The 26,288-nt window shown below is 37.9% G+C and overlaps 6 protein-coding genes across 8 annotated transcripts; 3 read left to right on the top strand and 3 right to left on the bottom strand.

The window, feature by feature from the left end:
- Positions 1–65: 65 nt before the first annotated feature.
- On the bottom strand, positions 66–16,861 carry eIF4G1 (eukaryotic translation initiation factor 4G1). Of its 3 annotated transcripts, none has more exons than XM_088037784.1 (24): positions 16,467–16,861; positions 12,245–12,270; positions 11,962–12,146; positions 11,420–11,515; positions 11,155–11,368; positions 10,936–11,109; positions 10,598–10,887; positions 10,083–10,545; positions 5,775–6,380; positions 5,485–5,618; positions 5,341–5,433; positions 4,898–5,287; positions 4,694–4,846; positions 4,560–4,644; positions 4,154–4,391; positions 3,809–4,100; positions 3,612–3,759; positions 3,056–3,410; positions 2,651–2,838; positions 2,376–2,596; positions 2,045–2,176; positions 1,782–1,995; positions 1,398–1,505; positions 66–1,348 (listed from the first exon to the last, which is right to left on the bottom strand). In XM_088037784.1, the coding sequence occupies exons 1-24, from the start codon at positions 16,529–16,531 to the stop codon at positions 1,263–1,265; spliced, it is 4,956 nt and encodes a 1,651-aa protein (XP_087893910.1). In that variant the 5' UTR covers positions 16,532–16,861; the 3' UTR covers positions 66–1,262. The 3 variants fall into 3 exon arrangements, with proteins under 3 accessions (XP_087893910.1, XP_087893911.1, XP_087893912.1); XM_088037785.1 differs by having other exon boundaries at positions 10,936–11,103; XM_088037786.1 differs by lacking the exons at positions 12,245–12,270; positions 16,467–16,861 and adding an exon at positions 15,180–15,425.
- A 202-nt stretch (positions 16,862–17,063) lies between these two features.
- LOC148175290 (protein LZIC-like) lies at positions 17,064–17,875 on the top strand. The gene is made up of 4 exons (XM_088037792.1): positions 17,064–17,287; positions 17,338–17,473; positions 17,523–17,678; positions 17,725–17,875. Exons 1-4 carry the CDS (start codon positions 17,187–17,189, stop codon positions 17,854–17,856), a joined length of 525 nt encoding a protein of 174 aa, XP_087893918.1. The 5' UTR covers positions 17,064–17,186; the 3' UTR covers positions 17,857–17,875.
- Positions 17,862–22,889, bottom strand: LOC148175288 (zinc finger MYND domain-containing protein 11). The gene is made up of 9 exons (XM_088037788.1): positions 22,708–22,889; positions 20,562–20,760; positions 19,983–20,508; positions 19,724–19,937; positions 19,479–19,675; positions 19,027–19,432; positions 18,711–18,979; positions 18,498–18,665; positions 17,862–18,450 (listed from the first exon to the last, which is right to left on the bottom strand). Exons 2-9 carry the CDS (start codon positions 20,747–20,749, stop codon positions 18,328–18,330), a joined length of 2,091 nt encoding a protein of 696 aa, XP_087893914.1. The 5' UTR covers positions 20,750–20,760; positions 22,708–22,889; the 3' UTR covers positions 17,862–18,327.
- Positions 21,376–22,775, top strand: LOC148175289 (uncharacterized). The gene is made up of 2 exons (XM_088036975.1): positions 21,376–22,611; positions 22,692–22,775. Exons 1-2 carry the CDS (start codon positions 21,376–21,378, stop codon positions 22,773–22,775), a joined length of 1,320 nt encoding a protein of 439 aa, XP_087893101.1.
- Positions 22,890–23,067: 178 nt separating the features above from the next.
- Positions 23,068–25,183, top strand: Ns3 (nucleostemin 3). Its single transcript, XM_088036996.1, has 5 exons — positions 23,068–23,237; positions 23,283–24,555; positions 24,603–24,808; positions 24,857–24,960; positions 25,005–25,183. The coding sequence occupies exons 1-5, from the start codon at positions 23,139–23,141 to the stop codon at positions 25,114–25,116; spliced, it is 1,794 nt and encodes a 597-aa protein (XP_087893122.1). The 5' UTR covers positions 23,068–23,138; the 3' UTR covers positions 25,117–25,183.
- Ssu72 (Ssu72 CTD phosphatase) lies at positions 25,179–26,197 on the bottom strand. The gene is made up of 3 exons (XM_088036997.1): positions 25,675–26,197; positions 25,355–25,613; positions 25,179–25,309 (listed from the first exon to the last, which is right to left on the bottom strand). The coding sequence occupies exons 1-3, from the start codon at positions 25,899–25,901 to the stop codon at positions 25,208–25,210; spliced, it is 588 nt and encodes a 195-aa protein (XP_087893123.1). The 5' UTR covers positions 25,902–26,197; the 3' UTR covers positions 25,179–25,207.
- Between the last annotated feature and the right edge of the window lie 91 nt (positions 26,198–26,288).

The raw sequence follows: 26,288 nt of genomic DNA, 5'->3' as shown, positions 1-26,288 counted from the left end.
GGAAAAGTTATTAAATCAGTTACATAACTAAAATAAATGAAAGAATAAGGACAAATAAAAAAATGTTTGTGTTGGTATTTTGCTCATTTATTATGTCAGTTGCCTAGCATCGTTTTATAAATGTTATTAACAGTTTGGCAGAGTCTGTCTTGATAATTTAACACACTTATGTATATTTTCTTCAATAAACCAACCATATTTTAAACAATTTCCTCATCGATCCCTGACCGCTAAGTTTAATAGTTGATAGCATCACTGAGGAAACCAGCTTTCAATTTCCTTCGCAAAATAATGACTGGTTACACAACAGTAAAAAAGATGTTTTTAGTTTCCAAGACAAGGTTGCTTCGACCATCTTAATGAAGAATATGATACATGAGGGGGTAAAGGAAGAAGCGAACCGCACCTTGAAAATTCATTATCTCTAATAAAATAAAGAGTTTTGGTTGAATATAAATTGGGTAATCAACCATAGGAAGTTTATGTACACATCAGTCAGAAAAATACTGTATATGTTTCGTTGGAAAATATATACAATATTTCTAAGAAAATAGTTCTGACTAGTAACAGTCGCTCAAAGCAGTTTCAGATTTGTTCAAACACAAAAAATAAAATTATATATTTAAAAAAAAATCTAAAACTGGACTGTGCAGCTGCATATTTATTATACAGAATAATTATTCCTATTATATAATAACTTAACAGTAAGAAATCATGATATATAACAAATTAATTTATAACAAAAGTAAACATCACGATCAATCGCTTACAATGACGTGTAATATAATTTCCGGGCCCAGCCGAAACTAACTAAGCAATTCCAATATTCGCATTTAAAATAACGACGTCACTATAAACAATAAAAAGTTACCAAATAAACAATATAAAATATATATAAATAATAATAAAGACGATTTTACAGTATAAAACAGGATTTAAGGCCAGCTGAGCCCAAGTATTCTTTCACTACAGTTTACGTTTGCTCGTCCGGTTGTATCACTTGAATTTTTTATGTCTTAGTTTCCAATTAATTAGAGGGCACTTGATAACTTATGTTTATTCCCGCACTTGAATTTTAATCAGTTTGTGCTTCACACGTTTCGCAACATATATTTATGAAGTATATATAATATATATATGTATATTATAACAGGAGTGTAAAAATTTGTTTAACTAGGTTGTAAGTCACTGTAATTCACTTATAAGTTTTTAATTTTTTATGTCTACGAGGACGCCAGCATCACAAAAGGGACAGTTAACTGCTAGGTCTCATCTGATGATGACCCTGAGTCTTCTTCATTTTCCTTCAGTTGAGTGAAGAAACTGGTCAATTGTTTCAGTGCAACACCTAGAAATATCATCAAGTAAACTCATAAAAAAACACTGAATAAACCCACCTTTTCCCTCCTGCTCAGCAGGATCATCACTAGCTTCCCACGCAATAAAACTGTCTTGAGAAATTATTGCGTCTTCATAGAGCTGGTTGCAAATCGTCAAAAGAAGACCTAAGAAAACACCAAATAGAAAATCGCCACAACAAACTTAACTGTAAAGTACTTTGATAATCGTTGGTCTACGTAAACCCGCGAAAATAGGAAGTACTTATTGATGTACACAGTACTTTCTTCACCACAATAATAAAGATTATAGAGTGCTGCATGACTGTGATTGTCACGATAATCTGATAAAGACGTCTTCACTTTTAAATATTTGTTAAGTAAATTAGAATGTAACAAGCATCATCAGAATATCGTGAAAGCTATTCCAAGACTTGTACTAACCTTTTGGGTGCTCCATTTTGTGAATTAAAGTTTGCAACGCGTACAGACACTGCAACTCGTAATTTGAGTTATTATCAACGTATTTTTGTAGCAATTTGTAGTGATCCTTTATATTGTCCACAACCAGTTTTTGACGAGCTATAGAATTCTCAAAAATGGCAGTAACCAAAGTCCTAACAAACTTATTTTCTTTTACTAATTCTCCCACGTTTGCCTGTAAAGAAAGTGTTAATAAAAGCAACAACAATCAACCACAAACTTACTGTTATCCAGTTAACAATATCATCAAATGAGGTCTTCATGGCAAAGAACTCCAACAATTTCTTGGAGATTTGTTCATACGTTAACTGACTTTGGCCTGCGGTTGGATCACCACCGCATAGAAAATCTAAATTCTGTAAGAAAATTTTAAGGGTTATTACACGTTCAATTGAAAAAAAAAGTACTGTCGCCAGAGAAGTGTAATTTTTTAATTATTGTAATAAAAAAATCATAGCGAACTCGGCATTAATTTTCACAATACTAAACGCCACTATAATCAAAGTAACGATTATGTGGAGCTGGGATTGTGATACAAACTGAAGTTTTACTTACGTAATCTCTTACGAATGAGTCAACTTGAGAAGCATCCATGAAACTCTCAAAGCCAAGCCCACTCGCTTGCCAACAGCTAATGAGAAAATTGGGTCCCTTTTCACTTACAACTAACTTAAATAATGAACCTAAGAATTTCGCACCGTGGCCCTGTTGGATAATTAGTTCAGAAGATTTATACAACCTGACGAGAGGTAACGCTTCATCACAGATCAAATAAACTGCAAAACAAACAATAATTTAGTGCGAATCATAGCTTGTAAGAACCGTCTTACCTAAAATCTCAGCAAGATAATTCCAGATCATTGGAATATCTATGGTGAGTTCGTCAACCTGACCCAGAACTTCTTCTAAACCTATACAATAATCGTCCAAAGGAAGGGTGCCTATTTTAATTAGTTTGGCAAATAATATTCCTGTTCTAATACGGGCAGTTGTCGATCGTTCAAGCACGTGCAGGTATCTAAAAAAAAAAAAATGATCAGAACATGATCACTTGGTATCTGAGAGAGTGTCGAAAGGGCACTATCAAACTCCACTCATTGAATTCAAAATTCTCGTGGTGTTAGCGAATCCTTCCACTTACTCTTGCACAATAATCTAAACAAGTTCCACAATTGGTGTTGAACTTCGCATGAATCTGTGCGTGTATAAAATTGCAAAAAACCTAATAAACTTACCCATCAGCTACAACCCTGGCCAAATAATTCGGAGGAACCGTTGCTTGCGTGTCTTGGCTGTACTCTTCAATAGTACAACTATCATTCAAATATTCGTCTAAATTATTCTTCACGTGTCTCTCCAGTTGTTCATCTGACATTGAGTAAACAGGTGCTGGAACCTGAGCCTCCACGATTTTCTCAGTAGGAGGTAAAGTTGGAACTTTCTGTGGAACAGACACTGTCGAGCTTTCTCTCTCCACCGATCTATGTTGAGAACCAGATCTGGAACCTCTTCCATCAAAGGACTGCTTGTAATTAGCACGTTCCAAGCTCGGCCCTTTGGAGCTGTAAGGGTCCTTACTCGACCTTGAACCTTAAAAACAAAACAATTAACACACGTTCGGTAAGAAAAAAAAATGTTGCTGCGTATTGTATTGCTGTGAGAACAGTCATCACAGAACATAGCGAACACAGCGATGATTTCCACAATGCTAAACGCCCCAAAATTAACTAATTTTTAATAATGGGGAGCTGGGATTGTGGTAAAAACAGAAAATGTGGCAGAGGTACTTACCGGAAGGCCGCTTTTCGGTGTCGATATGTTCAAGTGCGGCGTACATGTTCGCTGTGTTCGTCGCGGCGGATGCGTCGGTTTTAATATTAGAGCCTTTGCTCCAGTTGCCGAACATTTGTCTGCTTCCCAAAGGTTCGTCAGTTTGGGGCTGTAAAAACTCGTTGAAACACAGTATAAAACCAAGAGATGTAACTTACCGGCTTATTCTTTAACTTATCACTTTGTACAGTAAATGGAGTCCTATTTCGCGACGAGGTAGTTTGCCAACCGTCATCTGATACGTTTCTTCGTTTACGATCTGAGTTAGCGCCGGCGCTGTTGCCTCTGTCGTCTTTTCTAGGAGTTATAGGAACAGAATTCATAGCTTGAATATTTAAATGTTCGTTTTCCGCTTCTTTTTGGATTTGGTCGATGGTTTTGGGGTTCAAATCTTGGCGGCGAGAAATCCATTTGTTTTTCCTAAGATCTATGACGTCTTGTAGCATAAATCTGAAAGTTGAGAGTTAGAATCTTGGCGAAGAAGTGGAAGGTGTGCAACATACCTAACTCTACTACTAACTTTTCCCTGTTTTTTGTCGACAACAATGTCTTTCATGGCGTTAAAAATGATGCTTAATTCAACACCTTTTTTGTTGGTGCCTTCTCTTTCTAATTCTCTGCCAATTGTTGTAAGTAATTTACAAAGGCATTCTAGGCTTTCTTCCTCTTTGTTTTGTAATAAATTGTGAAGACACCGCATCATAATGCTGGTGGTCAACATTTGTTGCTTGAACAGTTCACCTGCAAGTAAAAATCAGAGTTAGAGTGATTCTCGATAACGCAATAGTAAGCTCCGTTGAGTTTCTATCAGCGAAAAGTTTTTCCTCAGCCGATTTCGGTCCACTACTTTCATTTACAACATCATTTTGGTTTCATTGCATTTAGAGAAATAAAAAAAATATATCTTACCAATGAATCGAATATTCCCGACGGATTTCATCCGCAAACGACGGTCATACTCTTCCAGTTCGAACTGAAGTTCCTTCTTCCTTTCCTGTAAGCACATTATGAATAATAGAAACAGCAAGAAATGGTAGTCTTACGAGATCCTGGCAGTCGTTGATTTCCCTAACTTTGTTATTTCTAACAGTTTCATCATGCGATTGCTTTTCAAACTCCAACTGACACCTTGTGACCAACAACTTGCGGAACTGCACCATTTCTTTTTTATCTTCAGTACTACTAGCTGCAGGGACCTGCAAAATTTCGTCAACCACCGAATAACTTCTCACCGCCAAACAACAAACCTGCATAAGCGCCAACTCTCTGCACATCAAAGCATAGGCAACTGAAAAATTGGGTTCATCAACGGCTTTTTCGAACACCAAGTCGATAACTCCTTGTAATCTTTCTTCAGTATCTATCTGAAGTTCCTGCACTTGACCAACTAGGGTTTCGAATTTCTGAGGAGTTAATTTATTGAGTACTCCTCGAACTTTCTTGTAGAGTTCTTCGGTTTTCTTATCCTCGTCGGTCATTTCCTCGGTTTTATAGAAGCGAGCGGGCCTCCATGCGTTCTCGACTTCATGGAGTTTAACGTCCTCGCGAACGGAAATTGAGACTTTCATTCCTTGGGATTTACTGCCTTTGCCGCCACCGCCGGCTTTACCGGATTGGCTGTTGCGTTTTGGAAGCGGCTAAATGTAATAAAATAAAGACGGGTTCTAAAATCTAGTGTTATGTTACTTACGCCTCTTTGCGAGCTTGATTTGCCTCCATAATTTGAGAAAGGTGGTGTGAAATCAGTTCTACCACCCATTGAGTATCTTCCATCACTTAGTCTCTGCAAGCAAGTGTTAGCGTTTGTTGGAAGCACTGGTTGGGGAGTACTTACGCCTCGATCGTCTGCAATTATAACGTCGGGTAAATTGTCCGGTTTTTTCCTACTTGCGGGATCATTTCTTAGCGCCAACAGGAACTCTTTGTCGTAGACTTTCTTGCCGTCTACGTTGTTTGGAGTCCATTGTCCTGAAACAGAGAAGAGTTGGTGTTCATGATAAAAGATTTTTGAATTTTTTGTAAGTTTATAAAGTCAGCAAAGAGGAATTCCAGCAGTATTTCTGTCATGGTTTGATAAGAATGCTTCTTTTATCACAAACTACATAAGAAACACAGGATACTAACCTTCTCTGTAGGGTAGTTCAGACTTTTCAATGATTGCTGAAGTATTATTCTCAGTCGTTGATTTGGCATTGGCTTCATTTTTAAACTGCACGATTTTGTCATTACTGACCGGCGCAGCCCGATCAATCTCGTCTTGAGTTTCAGTTTGTTGAGGGAACGATTTTACAGGTTTTGGTTTTTCTTTAACAATATCAGTAATATCGATTTTATTCTTGGGTAAAGTCTTAGGTTCAGTCCTAAACGTTGTCACTTCAGTGTTCTGGTTTTTCTTATTGGGTTCGTTAGCAGGAACATTCGTAGTATTAGAATTGTTCACAACGGAATTCGCGTTGATTTCATTGGTCATGTTGATGTTCGCATTGACGGCGTCCAATCGAACATTATCATTGAAGGCATCCATATCAGTGCCCTCTTTGTTCGCACCTTTCTGATTGAGTTCACTCTTTTTACTCGATTTACTATTGGGCTTTGATGGCTGAGGGGCTGGGACGACAGCCGCTGCCGTCGCCGCCGGCGCCACCACTGCTGCTGCTGCCTGCTTTTGGTTGTTTGCTGATATTTGTTTCTGGCCATCCTTGGTTCTTTGTGAAGAGTTCTTCGATTTTGCTGTTGAAATAAAAAAGTTAGTTGGGCGTCATAGAGTGTAGACAAGGTGATAGTGTAGCAGTGCGATGTGTGTCACTAGCATGAACTAGCGCCTATAGCGAGCACAGCCTGATAATGTTCACAGTATAAAACGCCACTATGACTACAACCCATCATGTGGAGCTGGAACTGTGTTTTTAGGGTTCTCTGAACTTGGAATTTAATAACGTTCGATTTTGCGATAATGCGAAGAATAAACATGATAACCTTACAAAGGAAATGTCATGTAAGATAATGTGTATTGTAAATAACCAATGTAACAAGTTTGTGGTTTTCAGTCGGTCGAGCCAACAGCGATAACATGTTGTGAAACAAGAATGTCACACAGGATTAAATTACTTATTTTATTAATCAATTGGAAACAATGAGATAATGATATCTAACAAGATATTATTAAGATCTTTCAGAATTCCGATCAAGATTACTCGTGACGTGAGAATCAATATCCGTCTAGACAAGTTTAGAGGTAAGTCTGGGTTTAATTAGTTTTAGTCTTTTATCTTTTGTTTGCTCATGCAAAACCATCATAATTGAACATAATTAAAAATACATGTTAGGATATCAAAAGAATTGTTTGTGTTCCTAACAAGCGTTTTCACACAAGGATATTTAGGTTAAGAGTATAAGTGGATACATTAAATTATAGTTATGGCATCAAATACAATGCTTAGCAACTTTATGACTACCTCTATATTGTAGGAGTCATCTATTTGGGAGTGTCTAACATTTTCGCTCAATAGATTAAATATTAGGTCAACAATGACAGGCAAAAAATGAAAATTATCGCCCGCAAAGTGACAAATTTTGCAGCAATTAATATTTAAACCACACGAGCGATTTATGAATGCAATAATTCAAGATAAGAGCGAAGTAAAAGCTTGTAACACTAAATTAACTGAATATTCTGCAAGAGCTGAAAGTTGACTTATGAATGGGCGATATAATTATTAAAATATGCAGCCTTGGAAATAATTTATATTCCTTCATCTGAGTGCAACACTTGGCCGGTTAAAGTATTGTTTGCGATCCTGACGTTGCAAAAAACTACCGGTGCAGCGGAGCACTTTCTAGGGAAATTTGGGTCCGTCAGGTTTGACGAAAACCACGTGGTTACGGAACGGCTCGTGAATTTTTTATGGCTTTTGATTGTTGAGGAATTTGATGTGAATTGTGTGAGTGGTCTTTCTGGGTCAGAAAAAACCTAAAAATGTGGTCGGTTTCGCCCAGAAGGCCGCGACATTTCGTAATAACCAGTGCAAAAACTGGATGAACAACTTTCTAAAAGAATCTGTACTAGTATTACCCGAGCTAAATCGGTACCCATATGGTGGTATGGAAAATATGTGGTAGATTTACCCTTATTATTTACTGTATGCCATGTGTCCATTGTGCTGGGTCACTGTGCTATTCTTAGACTATGACCGGGGTGCATGAGTGGGAGTCGTGCTGCTTCTAGACAATTCCCATAAACGGACACCACATTTGAAAAAAAACAGTCACTGTTGCACTTGGAGATTACGTTCAAATTTGAGCAAATATTTCTAGAAGTTATTTTTCGAGTAATGTAAAAATGTGAGTAGTGCCAAGAACCGCAAGGTCAAATTAAATTTAATTTAAAGCGACGAAGTTACCGATTATAACGTAATTACACAACTTAAACTAACACGACACTAGTATGAACAATGCATTTGAGTATTGCCAGAGTATGAACGTTACTAACAAACTAAAATTTCTTGAAAATTCTACCACGTAGCGTGCGACCCATGCGGTCGACGCTCAATGAGAGGTCGTCTGCCATCTTGTCCGTCTTCGGTTCTTTTCGGTTACCCGAAGACCGTACCGAAGTGAAAATCGCAGTTTTTGGACACGACACACGGAATGCAACTGATCGGAATTTGGGGAATATCCATAGTTGATCAAAGATAGAAGAAATTACATTCTAAAACCGTTAACTACTTTTTCTGATCGCATTCTTTGGCTGTTTTGCAATCAAACACCTGTCACCTGTCGTTTCAAAGCACACTGCGACCAGACACTTACGTTTTCTGCGACCCATTTTCTGGCACAAATAGTAAAACAGAGTCCTATTTTTCACATTTGCACTAATTTCAACAATGGTCCAATTTTATTTTTAAAGAGAGTGATTTATGGCAAATTAACAAGCTTTTATGGCTGCTTTACGCACCGATATTCTCTGAAAACTGGCGTTAAATTTGCGGACTTTTTGCTAATGTTTTTTATGGTGCTGATAATTCGAAACAGAGACACCTAGAGCCAAGGGAATTTCTATGGAGGGGGCGACAAGAAAGAATTAAATTAAAGTGATGACTAGTTTTCAACAACTGCCAACCGTTCCCACACAATTTGCGTCAATTGATAAAAAAATCACCAAAAAACAATTAAATTCAAGTTGGTTTTGATCGATCTTTGATGGACGTAGGTCGGTTTTAACGGCAAGTTGATTGGACTTGACGGACATCAACTACCTTCACAATGCATTCTCACTCGGTTCTTTTTTTTATAAAAATATACAAAAAGGTGAAACTAAATTAACATTTAATATCCTGTTTTCCAGGATTTGGGAATAACTGTCTCGCAGATGAGGTAAATTATTTAGAAATGTATCAACACCGACACGTGGTGAATTTTTAAAATTCGCGCCTAGCATTTTTGAAAAAGGTGCCTGACACCTCCTAACCTCACTTTGACGTTATGTCAGCACCATCTTAAAAATCAGACAGGAAGTTTGAAATTCGAATTTTGATTGCGAATACTTACATTTAGGTCAATTATTTCCGTTAATAGTGTGTGCTGTTCTAATAAGTTTGAGTCAACAGACAATTTAGAAATTATTTGGAATCAACTTAGAAAATATTATCAAATTATCGACCTTACTCTTGAAATTAAATTGATAACTTTGAAGCGTGTTTATTATTGTCGACTTTCTGAAACGGAATTCTTTCTCCGGAATTTTACAATAACACGCATTACAGCTTTAAATTTCTATTTTATGACTAATAGTAAATGGCACTTCCCCAATTAATATGCAAAGTGACTCAGGTCTCCACTTTTGAATCAAGTTCAATGCGATATGAAGCGTTAGAGCGATTGAGTGCACTAAAAATGAACGCGAGAGTGGCGTTGATTGCACTAAAAACATTTATGAGCGTCAAATAAGAAATAAGTATAAGTGGCAATTTACATAATAATCGTGTTTATTCGTTGAGTTATTAAGGGTATTTATAGAGTATTTACTCACTTATTTTGACAAAAAGACTTCAAAAGAACGGAATTTCTTGGAAGTCTGTTAAAACCAGACTAAACAAGAGAATAAAGTCATTACGCCCAAAAAGGTTTTTGTAACGATTATAAGGATCAAACATTCAGAACGATTTAGATAAAACTGAAAGTTTCTTTTCACTAATAAACATTGCATTTTTAACATTTTCGTCGCAGTGTTATCAGCAATGACAAATGTATTAACTTAAAACAGGCAGAGTTACCAACACATTTCAAATTCCAAAGCCTGTCCGCTGTGATAAAAGCAAAATTATCGGATCTTTTTTCTATACCATTAATGATTGAGAAACAATAGATACAACAATACTTCCTGTCAATCAACAAACACTCCAATGATAAAATGAATAAATTTTTTTGACTTACCACTCGACGTGACATCTTGAGCGGGTTGAGCCGGCGGATTCGTAACCGCAGCCGCACATTCATTAGATTCAACATTAGGCACGTTAGTATCAGATTTACTGTCTCTTTTTTGATTTTTTTTATCTTCACGATAATTCACAACCTCTTTATTGTCTTTATTTGCAATTGGAACCGTCACTGTCGATGCAACATTGGCGGGAGGTATTAACGATTCTCTCGTTTTGTTATTATCGCTCTTTACAATGGAAGATTCTTTATCACTTTTTTCCCTGATTGGGGTATCTTTGACAGAGTCTTTATGCTCGCGCGCTTGTTCTTTCTGTTTACGACCTTTCGCCGGACTTTCGCGATCTTTCATCTGTTTATTAGGTAATGTAACTTCAACAGCGTCACAATTCGCGGACACTATGGGCGTCTCTTTGGCAGTATTCGACGAACTCAGTACGAATTCTTTGGCCTGGGCCTGAAAATAGAAATTATTACCCGCAATCTTGATGCACTGTTTTTTTCCTTACCTTTAGGTTACTTGATTGAACTATATGATCAAGTTTTGACGCTGGCCCGGGTGCTTGAGAATTTGAAGGATGATAAAGAGCTTCGTGGTCTAAGGGGCCACTGTGATTTTCTTGATCATCTATACTGGTTTCATTATTCGCTGCTTGTAGGACTTGCTTTGCAAAAGTGATTTGTATTTCTTTACTAGCTGTGTTTACGGAAGGTTGAGGCGTCTGTCTTGCAGATGACTCACCGGAAGGGGGATGCGAGCTATTATGCTGTTCGTAAACCTCATCTAACCTATCAACGCCTGTAAACAGAAATTAGTTTAATTGTTCTTTATATTTGTACAACGAACCAGTGTCCGGGTCTATAACAGGTATTGCTTTAGCTCTACGTTTATTATGTGGCCTTGGAAAAGTGGGCGGTTGTTGCTGGATATTGATATTTGGAAGAGGTTGGTTGGCGTTAGGAGGAACACTCGCTGATTGCGAAGGGTGACTCTGCCTTATCGAAAAATATGGAACTGAAACTAAATTAGTTCAACACAAGTCATATTCATTTCCTCGTAACTTACAAGGTACGGCCGCCGGTGTTTGACTCGGATTTGGCTGAAACGGAAATTGTGAAGGAATTGCTTGTCCTTGGTAAAGAACAGGAGCCGTTGGTTGTACAAAAGGTTGCGGCCTCTGCCCATTGTAATATTGCATCGGATTAGTTATGTACATCTGCGCTGGGACAGACATTTGCATGTACTGGGTTGCTTGGGTTTGGTAAATCTGTTGTTGACCCTAAAAGAAAGTTTCAGATATTTCTAGCAAAAAACAAAATGACGTTCTTACCCGGTGCTGACTGGGCATTCTGCTTGTTTGACTAGGTGGTCCTGATCTATAGTAAGGTCCTTGAGTTCCACGCACTTGTTGCTGTGGAGTTACGTACTAAACGAACAATCAAATTCCTTATCAGTATATTTATTGATAGCTTATCGGAAAATTATAAAACGGTAGAAATATGCTATTTATCGAAGTGAAGTAATGGCGGGCAAAACCGGAATCGATTAAAAAAAATCCACGTTATGGTTTTGTTAGGAGAATCCTGTATCTAAATTGATAGCTTCCATGTGAAACTCATTTACCCATAAAATCTTTGTTGAACAATTTCCTACACATAAATCTAATGCACATGAGATAATTCTTATGTAAATTACAGGAGAAATTTCATAGCTGCATGTCATTATTGATTATAGAAATTAAACGTAATTAGGGCTGACTTAAAAGTGCAGTTCAATTAGTTACATAATGCGGAATAAAAAGCTGAAATTAAAGCCGATGTGTTTAACAAAGCCCATATTTACAATCACTCAGTATAACATTTCGCTACTAACCATATGATTCATGGACTGCTGCTGGGGTACTGATTGAACCTTAAGGTCGTTGGTTGGCGGAGTTGAAGCTTGATTTGGAGGCCCTGCTGGTGCTATACCCCTCAAAGTCTGAGCCTGATTTCCCGGCTGGTTGGGTTGCTGTTGTGGCACATACGGCTGCGTCGGAACATGAAAAGTATCAGTTCCTGAAAGAAAAAATGTTAGTAGTAACAGGTTTCATTAACAACGTCCTTGCGTGTGATTTTATGCAGAAATCATAGGAACTGTCACGCGTGTTACTTACGTGGTGGCTGCGGAATTGGTTGGTAACTGAGCATTTAGTTAAGTAAATACTTATCCAATATTGCGAGATTGTAATTAGATTAAGTGTTAGTTAGTCATAATCATTTCCATATGTTTTGTTTTTGCAAATTCTTTTCAAGGCTCGAGTCATGCCAAATTACATGGTTACTTTTACAATTAATGACTTAGACTTCACCGTGTTACTACCAAAATGCCCACTCAGTATGTAAGTCCGTTACGTGATTTCGATTGATACTAAACCCACGGTTACCGTGAAAGTAATGAATGGACTTCCACACAATGGGCTACAATCAATAACCGACGCTTAATCCTAAAAAGCTAATTTTAAGCATTGACTGCAATTTCAATGATTACAAACAACTAACGTTACAATCGTAATGCATGATAAAGTTGAGGTGGAGTAAATCAATAGATTGTAATGCAGGATGTAGGCAAGCAGAATGCACGAGTGCGGTGCAGGAAAAATGTAGGTCACTGAAATGGAACGGGAACCGTTTTAATTCATAAAACTGATCTTTAAATTCATGTTTCTATTAATTTTCATATGCTCCAATAAACCTGGGAACCGACGCAACGAAAGAGTTCCTCATCACAATATAATTGCTGGAAAAAGAAAGTGTCGTGAAATCAATACCGTAAAGCTTAGTCAGGAGAGGTAAAAGCCAAATCGAATCAATCTGTCGAATATGGATTGATGCGGTAGAAAAGTTCTTTGATTATTTTTTATAAAACAATGATTGTGGGCAGTTAAGTGCCAACGTCACTTGAGAACATGTGGGTTTCATAAATTTATGACATCAGTGATTTAGAAGCAAAAGACCAATAAACGAAACAATCATTCTTTTTCAACGTGGGAACAGAACGACAGGGCCCATATCATAAAAAGCTGTTTGTTCAAATTTACTAACCGAAATTAAACATTGAATAATCCATTCCGCTTCACATAAAAAGAACACTTGTGTTAAAACTTCACTAACAAGACTGAAGAATTGTTTTGTTGGAACCACCCCGAGATGCCCCCCTTCAAAGTATTAGAACCAAGGTGCACCCAACATCATCAGAATCTAATTAGCCTTATCTGGGTTACCGTATTGGTTATCGGAAAACTTTAAGCTATGCTGCAGGTAAATACTTGGGTTGAGAGTTTTCTGTTTTTGTGGCGCGAAGATGCATGGACGCACTTTAATTTGCAACTTAAAATGAGCTCGCCAGAATAAAAAAAAAATCAGTCACTTCTTTATTGCAATAAATTGCGTGTTCTCATGATGTACCTTTCACTCGCATCATTATGATAATAAAATTGTAAACATCAAGAAATGCTGCAATATTACATTGCAAATATGCAGTAGCAATTTTAAGACTCATTCAAATCAGATAATAATAAATATCTAATGATTGTAATAATAAGGTGGTCAAAACGAAAAAAAAAAAATATTGCATAACAAAAAAAAAGTTCGTTTAAACAGTTCAATAATGTAAAAAAGATTCTACATCTAAAGCTAATAAGTAAAAACTGAAGAAAAAAAGAAATGAATCATAAGTTGTGCAATCAGTGGATTGTTTGTCAGTTGTTGACAGTTTGTGTGAGTTTGCAAATTGTTTACTTCTGCAGTGTTGGCTGATAATGAGTGTGTTTTGTCGATATTCATAGTGCAAATGTGTGGAGCATTCCTGATGCAAAATTGTGATTTGGGCGACAAGAGCAAATAAACTGATTTTATATAATATCAACCGGTCATTAGACTAATTGAGGTAAAAGTGACCCAAATCTTTTTGGTGTTGTACCGGATGATCCAAGATTTGTGCTAGCGGTTGCTATAAAAAACAAAAAAAGAATGAAAGACGGGAAGAAAAAAAATCACTGTCATGTTCTCGCATTCAACGCGACATTTGGCACTTTGGAGCTTAAATTTTAGCACCTAGCCGTGATGGCGATCCGCGAGGAGATAAACTCTGACGTTAGCGTCGTGAAAAATAGACTGATCATAAGTAATGTGGTCCTGATTTGCACAAAAAACTCGTTTTCCATGTAACAATAAGAGAAGTTTGGGTTAACAACCATAAATCATAACACGAAAATCCAGGTAGCTTTGTCCTTAGAGATATACTTCGGGGTTGTTTGAACCCGACAGTCCAGGTATATTTCCCGAAAGTAGTATTGTCAACTTGGGATTTTATTATTGTAAAACCTGTTTCACACGCGGCAAAAAGAAATTGCACAGGATATTGCCGTTTCTTGCAAGGGGGTGGTTAAGTATCTAACGTGTGCTTTGACAATTTTTTGTAATTAGAACCAATGTAAACACATTGAAACTGATGTTCAAAATTTTTGCTCCCAACTGTAGAGATTTGTTATGTTGCGTATCGATCGTCCTGTATATGGCGCGATATTTTTGTTTGAAACATCCTGTATCAAGCTAAGAAGAACGAAAATATAAGTTGATGGTCTATTTACAGATAAAATGTAGGCTAGAAAAGTTTTTTCTCGGTAGATTAATTTAGTATCTTGATGTAATAAACCCATGGACCTCCAGCTTAAGCAAATATTGCAACTACTAATGCAAACATCTTTGTTGACATTGTAGCAAGAAAAAACAAATTTCAAAATTACGGAAACAAGGCAATTATAATGGAGAGATTTAGCAGCTAACCGTACAGTTAAATTTAATAATTCAAGATACTCGACGTTGAGGCGTGACGATGTAAAAGTTGATAACAAGAGTAGCCCCGCTATTAAAAATGGATTAAAGTAACGCAAATTAGAGATTAAGTAAAGTTAGCGAAGGCATTATTGATTTTGTCGAGACAAGAGACTCGGCATGTCTGACAATAAAACACGTGCAGGCAGCGTCTATGACCAATGGAATTCCTTGTGGGGTAAATGTTGAAAAAAAAAAAAGATGAATACAACTTACTTTGTGGCGGCATCATCCTGTAATGTGTGGGCGGCAGCAAACAAATGCCCTCTTTGACGGGACCATTGGTCACGTACCGCGACATCTTGAAAATTCGAAAAGAAAAATCACAACCGCCGCATTCACGCGACAATAACCTCAAAAAGTCGAAAAATCGGAAGTAAAAATCAAAAACCCACGCAAGTCACTCCCCACACACGATAATAAGCCATCAACTCGCAGTTTAAAACGCCAAATCTCTTCATGTCGTGTGACTCACCACCACAACCACTTTTGCAACCACCGACACGGACTTTGTGTCAAATGAAAATGCACAGTCATTGATTCGAACATTCGGGGGGTAAATTACTGAACACGTTTGGTGACACGAAAACAACGAAGTCTGAAGAGACGAAGGAACGAGCAATGCTGGGACATGCGGAGCACGTCTGCCTGCACCAAACACCAAAAATCGATAAGGGCGTTTTACAGAACCCCACTGATCAATCACATGTTCTTGAGGCGTCGCGACGCAGTTCGTTGTCGGGACGAGATCAACGTTAAAAACAAGATTTAGCGAAATCTGAGCACGATGTTTTTGTTAAATGATAATGATGATTGTCAGTCAAAAAATAATTTCGGCGACAACGCCATTGTATCGACTGTACAACTTGGTTCCTGGTTCCGCCGCCAGGAAGAACAATGGAAGCGCATGCGCAACAACAACCCCGTACCAGAACGTCAACCATCGCATTCAACTGGTCATTTTTAAAAAATCCCAAGTCACCACTCGGGAAAACCCACAAAAACCACCTGGAAAAACGGGTTCTGTCAAAAGCGGGTCACGAGCCGCCGCTGCGCTTAACAACAAATCAAACCCGTTCGTCTTACCTGAGTTTCGTCCATGCAATATGCGTGGCAATACAGACACAATTATGTAATTAATTCGCGAAAGGAGCAGCACAATACAATGCCACCACTTCACTTTTCACATAGTGATGCAACGAGATTTGGGACACAGCCGCGGAGTTATTTGGCGCACGTATGGGACAAACGTAAATACTTGGGCGTGATTTCAAACATATGGACTGATAATGACTGGTTAGTGGTCTGCACAGGTGAATGTGAACTAATGAAAGTTTACCAGCCTGTAGCCACCACTGCAAACAGGGAACTAGCATTCACATTCTAATGAAACAATGCAGCGCGGCACCAACATTAATGCAATAATTAATTAGTCAAGGATTGACTGGGGGGGTACAGTGGACTGACAGTTGGGTGACAGATGGGCGTAACTCAAAAGGATACAGTGTAGCGTTGTATCGCTGGTTTTGGGGCCCTCCCCCGGCTGTTTGCTTCTGGTTACCGCTCATGTCAGCCCTGGGGCGTGCGTCCCTCACAGAGGCCGCCGCGTTTCTCCTCTTAACGACATATGTTCAGGACTGACATCACAACACTCTTCTCCAACGCAATCACAAACAGAGCGCGATCATCGCCAAAGTTCACGTTGCGACAATGAATTTCTTGAAATCGTCACTTAGATAACACTACACTAATTCCTAATCAAAGGTTAAGACAGTTTCAAGATGGCGGAACTTTAACCCAAAAACATGTTTTCTTTATTTCTCTAACGCACTCGGGGCGTCTTCGCACCACTCGGACAACAGGCCTGACACCCCTCAACTTAATGCGAACTCGAATTTATTCAATGTCACTTCCTCAAATTTAAATTAAACTTATAAGTTTATTAAAAATGACACGCGGCTTTCACGTTGCTAGAAAAGCACACCTAACGCACCTAACGGAAAATTACCGAACTACGACGCAACATATTTCCCTCATCCCGACAGACCTCCCTATCTCCATCTCCCTCGTACCCCTTAACACATCACTCTTACTTTACTTGTACATACGTCCTAACTTGACTCACATTACCTAGATAACAAAAAAGCTAACGGGCATCGGCCCGAAAATTGATATAACCTACAAAAAAATGCAAATTATTTAAGTGATTTTACAAACAGCAGAATGACCTCGTATGGAAAAGCGGAAACCGCCAAGTTAAAACAGAATCTTGAGGACCAGTTGGACCGCCTCGTCGAACAACTAGGAGACTTGGAAAGCTGCAAGTTAGTCTCCATTACCGCTGTCCTCCAAGGATAATCCTGGAATTTTTCAGGGATGATTTAGATCCGGGGGAGTACGAAGAAACCAAACAGGACACCATGGACCAACTAAAGGAATTAAATGACAGTCTCTCTAAACTGGTCAAAGGCGATATTTCCTTAATTAGTGCCCTAGGGGCTGTACAACTTGTACTTAGCCAAGACAGTTCATTTCTCTCACTAACTTTGATATTTCAAGGCAACCCAAGCTGCCATATCTGAAGCATTTAAAACACCAGAAGTCATCAGACTTTTTGGTAAAAGAGAGCCTAAACAACTGAGAGATAGATTATTTACAATTGAACAAGACTGCAAACTCAACAAGTTGACTAGTGAAGCTAGAGACAGACAAAAGGTGGCGTCACTTTCACTAAACCCATAAACTGATTTTTTCTTTACAGGCGGAAATTTTAGCCGCCTTGAGACAACTGGGGGAGCAGTTGTCAAGAGAAGAACTCCAGTTCCTAGAAAGCCACAACAGTATCGCAAACGCATTTAAAAATGTAGAATTTGTTGAGGTAACAGATGAATAAACGTGTAGGAATAATAGAATTTATTTGTACATGCATTCAACAAAGCTGCAAAGAATCCAGGATGGTACAAATTATATCTTGTCAAGTACATAAAAATTCACTCTAATGTAAAAATATAAGCAATACTATTTTCACTAAACGATAAAAGTAGAAATATAACACAAAGAAACAGTGGCATAACTTTCAAGATCAACAATGAACCAATCCACATCTACATAATAAACTTGTAATTTTTAACTGAATTATTGCCTACAATTAATTCAACTATCATAATTGTACTTTTTTTACTTTGGTCCTAAAAACGTACCAAAATGAGTTTTATAAAATTGAAAATTACGCCAAATCTTCCCCACCGCATCAACAATTACATGACAAAAATTATAGTGTGATCTAATGATTAAAAACTATAAAAATATATCATACACAAAATAAAGTATGCAAAAATATTTTGTGTAGTTTCTTTGAGGGACTCTAACGTTTACGCCTGCAGACTTTTTTGTGTTCTGCTTGCCAGTGTTGTTGTTGGCAGCTCTGTGAACAGTAGGCTGTGTTCCAGCAGCAGTGATAGATGGCATCTTGCTCACAGTTGTAACACTGCAGAAGAGAAATTCTAACTTAATTTCAAACGCTAAAAACCTCACCCATTGTTTCTTCTTAGTTTCCGATATTTGTGCGTTATGTGATTCAAACAATCTCTTTAAATGTTCATTGTGTTCATTGGTAATTTTATCAACTTCCGCCTGCATACAGTCCATTGCACATTTTATAATTTCTTTTTTGTCAGTCAAACCTTCTAGTTTTCTCCTCATCTAAAAACAACAATAAACAGCGAGAAGTGTGGTCGTTCAACTTACCTTCTCCACTGAATCACTGTAGGGCTGATCCAGTTGTTGCATCCCGTTTTCTTGGTTCCTTTGAACCGCTTCAGGAGTCCTGTAATGTTCAGTGGAGCTTGTAACTTGCTCGAAAGTACCATTGTAGCTAAAATTTGAGTTTTCTCTGTAAGAAAATTCCTCGTCTTCTTCACCATCGGATATGTGAATTACGCTGTCGGACACGTTATGGGGACTTTCGTTTTTATCTTCCTCGATTGTGGTGGAGTTCTTTTTGACCAAAGGTCCCCCTAAATAAAAAACGTAAAATTTTTGATTAGAAGCGCTAAAATCGTACCTTCTTCATAAAGATCACTTTTGCGCTTCATTCTGTTATGTGTTAAAGTCATGCTTTGCGGCGTGTAAGGAACATCTTCAAACTTATAAGCATCGTTCATATCAAACGCATTATTTCCGTTTTTAATCGGGGAAGAGCTAATTATTTTCTTTGGAGGAGTTCTGTGCTTGAGGCGCATTCTATTCTTCGACGAATTAATCAGTTTCTGGAGTTCGTCGGGATTCTGCAATAGCCTCTGATGGAACTTCAACTCATCCACGGCTTTATTGAAAGCTGAAGACGATTTAATTTGTAACTTTGATTGTGGAGTCTCGATTGGTTTAATAAATGCTTTAGCTAGAAGAGATCTCTCGTATTTTCCACCAAAAAATCTTACATCGTAGTGTGTAGTGGTCTCTTGAATGATCTAAGAAAAGAATCAGTTTCGTTAACTTCATTGTTTGTGGTGTCACCTTTGCCGGCCAGTACGGGTATCCCTTCTGCTTCGCCCAAACCAACTTATGGGGGTTTCTACAGGGGAGACAGAACCATCGCGCGTTAATTTTTTCGTTACTGTGGCGATAACAGTCTACGCAAAGTCTTAATTCAGTCAAGTCGTGCATGCAATCGCGGACCATAAGCTCAGCGGCGCCATACTCTTGTGATTCAACTGAAATGAAGATAGCAAAACAAAGATTGAGAGTATGATTCAACTTACTTCCGTGAAAAATAGCGACATTATGTTGGATTGTTAAAACGTCTGCCAAAAACTCATGTATCTGGCCGTAGGACTCATTATTTAAATTTACTTCTATAACGGACATGTCTCGGTGTTCGAAAAAAAGTTGGTTTGCTCGCCATGTTAACTCCTTGTCTGTTAACCATTCTGGTCGGTCTTCTGCGGCCATCGTATGGGTTATCGTGTTAGGTAGCTAAAAACAACTGCAACAAAAAATAAAAACCACTTTGATAGTTACCCAAGATTGAATTCTATGAATGACAAATTTCAGAAGATAATTCAGTTCGACTTTCTCTAGTTTGCAATTATCTTGTAGTTTCGAAATGTTGCACATACTGCACAACGTTTCGTCGTATGTGCTTCCACCTTCATCTTCCATAGGTGTTTCTTGCACATCTTCTTTACCTTGTCCGCTGTTGGAATCGTTGTTGTTCAACGGCAAATTATAAGTACTCAATTCACTCGTGTTAACATCAGAATCTGATGAAATATTAACAGAATTCGTGGACTCGTCTTTCAAGGGCTTAGCCGGTTGTTCATAAAGAATACTACTTTTCTTGAACTCTTCAAACTTTCGTCGGGCATTTGTTATGCAATCAGCGTGGAAAACTCGGAAGCAACCACCGCAATTTGTTACATTTCCTGCAAGATGGCATTCAAAGCAATACCAGTCTTTCCCATCCAAAGGCGGCACTTCATGTGTTGGGATGCGAAAACTATCCACCAAATCTCCCTTTGATGTTTTTGTAACTTTTTGTAAGGCCCTGGGGAAATTCAAACATGCTTCTGTCACACCTAAATTTTTAACAATACTTACACGATCAATCCATCGTTGAGTGTTTGTTGAATGTATAATTCGGCTTGGGCGTAGGTACATTTGTCTACCCTTTGTAAATATTTTATGATCCGTTTGGAGTCTGCCATCTGACGCTGAAGAATGGCTGATCTGATTGCGTCCCACACATGTTGGACACTGATTGGGTCGGCAGCTCGTCGGATTGGCATCCCTATAAATTCTGCAAAGTTTTGTTAAGTTAGCACAGTGACAAGACATGAACTGGATGGTAATATTCCAGTGTCGTCGACTATATTTCTTATTTAACAGGTTATAAATTGTTTACTAAGGCGTAACGTACACCTGTATCAGGTGCGTGCATAAAATAAGAGTTATTATGCGAGGAGGAATTTTCAGGATGTGAGTCAATAAGGGTGAATTACTCCCTCGAATCTGTCATCGGGGCGGGAAAAAAATTACGGCTTTTAGACATGACGGGAAGGCAATCAGATGCTTAAAATTCCGAGTGTCACATTCAAACACAAAATTGAGAAAAATAAATAACAGTGAAAACAATTTGGGAAGAACACAGATAACACCAGATTACGTGGACAAGTGACCTTTTTTCTAATCTTCGTTTTCGTTTCATCGACGCAAAAAACCGCGAAACCTAAAAAGCCTGCATAATTATCGATAAAAGACTCCCTCCAAATAACATGCACCCAAAAACGGTACATTAATCACCTAACTGTTGTAAAATTACACATCACGAGCGATAACATACTTCATACCCACATAGAAATCAACCTACGGCAATGGGGGCCGATCCACTCGCACTTCCGACAGTCTTTTCAAAATGTACGTAACATATTTATGCATCAGTGTGATACTCGTCTTATTTGGAATTGTGGGTGCAGTGTATTTCGTCCGATTTTTGAAAAATGTGAATCTTCAGAATATCTCAATTCCGGCTTTATCAGAATCTTTGAACACGTTTTTTATCGGAATATTCTACTTGTATTGCGCTGTTGTGATGGCACAAAGTGTGGTGAGCCCACCGCCTGGATACCCCGAAGAGAACGACATTGCAATCATTGAAGAGAACGAAGATCCAGTGACGGAGTTCTATAATGAGCATGAGAGTGATAATTTGATGACCACTGAAACAATGATGAGCTCCACATTTCCGAATCAAGACTTCCTGTTGAATTATCAGGCGTTTTTCAAGAACATGATGGTACAAAATGGACACAAAAAGAATAAAGAACTTGCTAGTACTAGTATTGTAGTTCAGTCCAATGTTACATACATGTCTGAGGAAGAATGTTTTGAACACATGTTCATGGAATATTCAATGTTTTTATATTCGTTCCTGCATTCAGCTCTGTCTCTTGTGGTGAGCACCGTGAAAGCTTCACCACCTAAGTCGAAGCGAGCGAAACAAATAGAAGAGTCAAAGCCAGAAACAAGTGTTCACAAACTGAAATTAACAACTATCATCTTGGTCCTATTTTTGATACCCATGATCTGTGTCCTGGCTCTCTACTTCTTGCTACAATACGACATGCAAGTGAAATTGTTCAGCCAAAAGAAAGACCCAACTTGGGATATTTTATACAACCCAATCAACGTCACAACCCCTGGAAAGTCTCATGAAATCAACAGTATCGTTCACAACATCTACAGCATAGTCAACTCATCCCGTAGTGGCATCCCACCCATGAAACACGCAACTTATAGTAACAGGAAACCAAAACAACTGGAGGAATGCCCCAAGTTTACAATGATGATTCGAACCTATACTCTTTTGGTGTTCCTGTTGTACTTTCTCGCTACTTTTTACTCAAAAATGAAGGAAATGGAGATGAAAACAAGCAACGCAAAAGCCGCTAAGCAATTAAACATTTCAGTTATTACTTTTGGACTGCTTTGGGTGTTTAGCATTGTAGACATGTTTCTGAAGACTTACATTATTGATAGCAAGTCTAACATTCTCACGGATATTTTCTTATCGTTGGGTAATTTGAATCACTTATCAATTATTCTAATGAACTATTTAGCAGCGAAAGAAACGATAAAAAAATATAACCTTGTTGGACCTCAAGCTTGAAGTTATTTGTTTTGAAAACGTTAGGGTTTGTTGCGTTTTCTGATTAGACATAATCGACATAGGAATTTTGGACTTTACCTTTGTTGTTAAGCTCCCGGAACTCGAAAAATCGCCAAAACGAAGCATCTAACCAAGCACAAGAATAATTAAAGAATTTTTTACGGAATTGACAAAACCTTCTTGGTTTTACTTGTATGGATTTTAATAATTTCAATACCAACAATATGAACACCAAGAACTAGAATGTAGGGTTTTTTATGTTTTCAATTGTATAATACTTCCTTAAAGAACACAACAACAATACCGTACGCCTTTATTTAAGCATGAGCAAGCAAATACTTGTAAATTCACACCGATAATAAATTATTTATGTGTGAATTATGGGTTTATTTATTGACACCCGACTCGGATTTGAACTTTTTGTGTTATTCGGATGGTACCTCCTACCTTTGACGTTTATTTGACGTCGCGTCAGCTGTCACTTTTGTTTAGTGCACGTGAAAACAAAAATGGGGAAGAAATCGAAAGGCCCCGATTTAGGGCGTTCGCTGATTAAAGACAGGTTTGGGGCACATAAAGGCCGGCGCGTTGCTACCGATAATTCCATGGTATAACATCAAATGTTAAAATCAACGGTTAATTATTTTTTTTAGTTACACACAACTGAGGTACAGGACGGTTATAATTGGGGCCGCCTAAATCTGCAGTCGGTTACTGAAGAGTCGTCGTTTCAAGAGTTTTTGGCCACAGCTGAGTTAACTGGGGAAGAGTTCCAGGCTGAGAAACTTGACATTAAGTTTGTCAATCCAAGATGTAATGTGGGGTTGTTGACTAAAGATGAGCGGAAAAAAGCAAAGGATTTGCATAATAAACATAAGGAGGAGTTGACAATCCCTAGGAGACCCCCATGGAGTGTTGACATGTCACGCCAAGAGTTGGATCAGAATGAAAAGGAGTATTTTTTGCAGTGGAGGAAAAGTTTGTCAAAGTTGCAGGAGGACAATGGAATTTTACTGACTCCTTATGAGAGAAATTTGGAGTTTTGGAGACAACTGTGGCGAGTTGTGGAGAGAAGTGATGTGGTTGTGCAAATTGTGGATGCCAGAAACCCTTTGCTTTTTTATTGTGCAGACTTAGAAAAATACACCAAGGAGGTTTCCTCAAATAAAATGAACTTGATCCTAGTTAACAAGGCTGATTTCCTAACTTTACAACAGAGACAGGCTTGGACTGACTATTTTACTTCTATTAACACTCTTGTGGTATTTTACTCAGCTGTCTTGGCCTCAGAAGAAGAAAAAGAAAAGTCAACAGAGGAAGAAACAGAAGAAAACCATGAAACTGTTAGTAAACTTCAAGAAGCAGTGGACCTTTTAGAAAAGGAAGTTGAGAAAACTGCTCAGAGACTCACTGAAATAACTAGACTCATTAATGCACCACCTGAGGGTGACTTTAGGAACTGTCCAGAAATTTTGACAAAACACCAGTTGATAGAACTTTTCCAGAAAATCCACAAGGGCCCTAAAGTGACTGAAAACTTAACAACTATAGGTCTTGTGGGGTATCCAAATGTGGGTAAAAGCTCTACCATAAATTCTCTTCTCTCAGCCAAGAAAGTCTCAGTGTCTGCAACTCCTGGAAAGACTAAACACTTCCAAACTATCTTCTTAGATAAAGATCTTCTTCTTTGTGATTGTCCAGGTCTGGTGATGCCCAGATTTGTCTACACAAAAGCTGAAATGATTATAAATGGCATCTTACCAATAGATCAAATGAGAGACCATGTCCCTCCAGTGAATCTGGTCTGCCATATAATACCAAGACACATTTTGGAGGACAAATATGGAATAATGCTGCCCTCACCCATGGAAGGTGAAGACCCTGAAAGATGCCCTACATCTGAAGAGTTACTAAATGCTTATGCTTGTAAGTTGACGGGACTTGACCACCGAGGGGTTAATTTTTTTTTGTAGATAACAGAGGCTTTATGACTGCAAATGGCCAACCAGACAATCCAAGAGCTGCAAGATACATTTTAAAAGACTACATAAACGGAAAATTATTATATTGTCATTCTCCACCTAATGTTGAGCAAAGGCAGTACCATCCATGGCCAGAGCGACAGAAAACGCGGTGTTTGGAAAATACAGCTACACCCAGGCAAATAAGAGCAGTCAAGGTCTGTCTATTTTTTTTATTTTTTATTGAAATTAAATTGTTTTTGCAGCAAAGTCATGCAACAACAGAGGATGTAGACAAGGTGTTTTTTAACAAATCAGAACCAACTGTACATATGAAAGGGAGAGCAATGGTTCCTCCAAATGGACTCAAGTAAAGTTTGTTTTTGTTCTTCATTATGTAACTTATTTTTTCAGAGGGAATGCGGCGCTCTTGGGGGAAAAACCTTGGAAGAAAATCAATAAGCATGAAAATAAGAACAAGAGAGAAAAACTAAGAAGAGTGTATGCTCATTTAGATCAACATTGATTTTGTTATTATTTTGTAATAAATTTTATATCAGGAAGACAAATATATAAAATGTAAGGATATTTCACATCAAGCTTTTCTTTAATAAAAATCAATTAAACACGATACTGTGTAAAATAGGCCTCTGGCATTTTTCTTCAAAGTTGTGTAAGACTTCCTCAATGTCATTGTCTAAGTCTTCAGCTTTTGCCAACTGCAACAATTTTTTTTATGATTGTTTTTACTACAATTCACTCACCATAGTGCACATATCACTTATTAAAAAAGCGCCAATTGTTGCTTCCTCCAAATTATCTTGAATATCTATGTTAATCACATGGACTATTGAGTTATCTATAGGAGTCTTAGTATCCATATATTCCACCACTTGGTCATAGACGCGCTCCTCACACGTTATTAAAATATCAAACTTTTCATCAGTTTCTTGAAACCTTTCAGGGTGTGACTTGATTCTCCTATTTCTATCCAAAGTGTGCAACAAACCATTTTGAGTATATCTAAGAAACTGTTAAGGAAAATCAGAACTAGATGAAAATATGTTAGTTTTTAAAAGGATACAAAGATTTATCTTTGTTCAATAAGTCATGATAAATTTCGTCGTACGAAATTCCAAAATCGTAAATGTTGGGTTTATCAGCTGCTGATCCTGGAATTTTAACTTTGTCTCCTGTGCCATATGACTGGACTAGAAATCCCTTTTTGGCCAGGAAAGCATGAGCCTCCATACTTCTATTCATGTTGCTTGAACAGATTACCGCAATGCGTAAGTCGCTGATGGTGCTCATTTTCCTGAGTTTCTTTAATTACAATCCAGTAGAAATAATAAATATTGTTAAAAAGGTACAAAATACATTTACATAACCTAACCTAAAAGTAGTTTTAATTACAAAAAATTCGACGAACGGAATAACTAACGTAATGATAACCGCATTTTGTGCTAAAGGAGCGGAAATTCAATGAATAATAATCAAACAAAATTGAAAAATATGATGAAAAGGGCCCTGCCGTGTATTCTTATGAAATTGCAAAAGTTGAGTTGGTAAATTGGTAGCAGTGGACTTGGGGAGAAACCGCACTGCCAATCACTAACAACTAAAACCCCAGAAATTTGAACATTTATAATACAAAATTAACTAGTATGTCTGTTTCAAGTTTACCAGTAAACTACGGCT

This window comes from Gnatocerus cornutus, chromosome 5 (assembly GCF_029298725.1).
Source record: "Gnatocerus cornutus isolate USDA-ARS CGAHR chromosome 5, icGnaCorn1.1, whole genome shotgun sequence".
Taxonomy (NCBI): Eukaryota; Metazoa; Arthropoda; class Insecta; order Coleoptera; family Tenebrionidae; genus Gnatocerus; species Gnatocerus cornutus.
The sequence above is the reverse complement of the archived record's forward strand: the minus strand, read 5'-3'. Positions and strand labels throughout refer to the sequence as shown.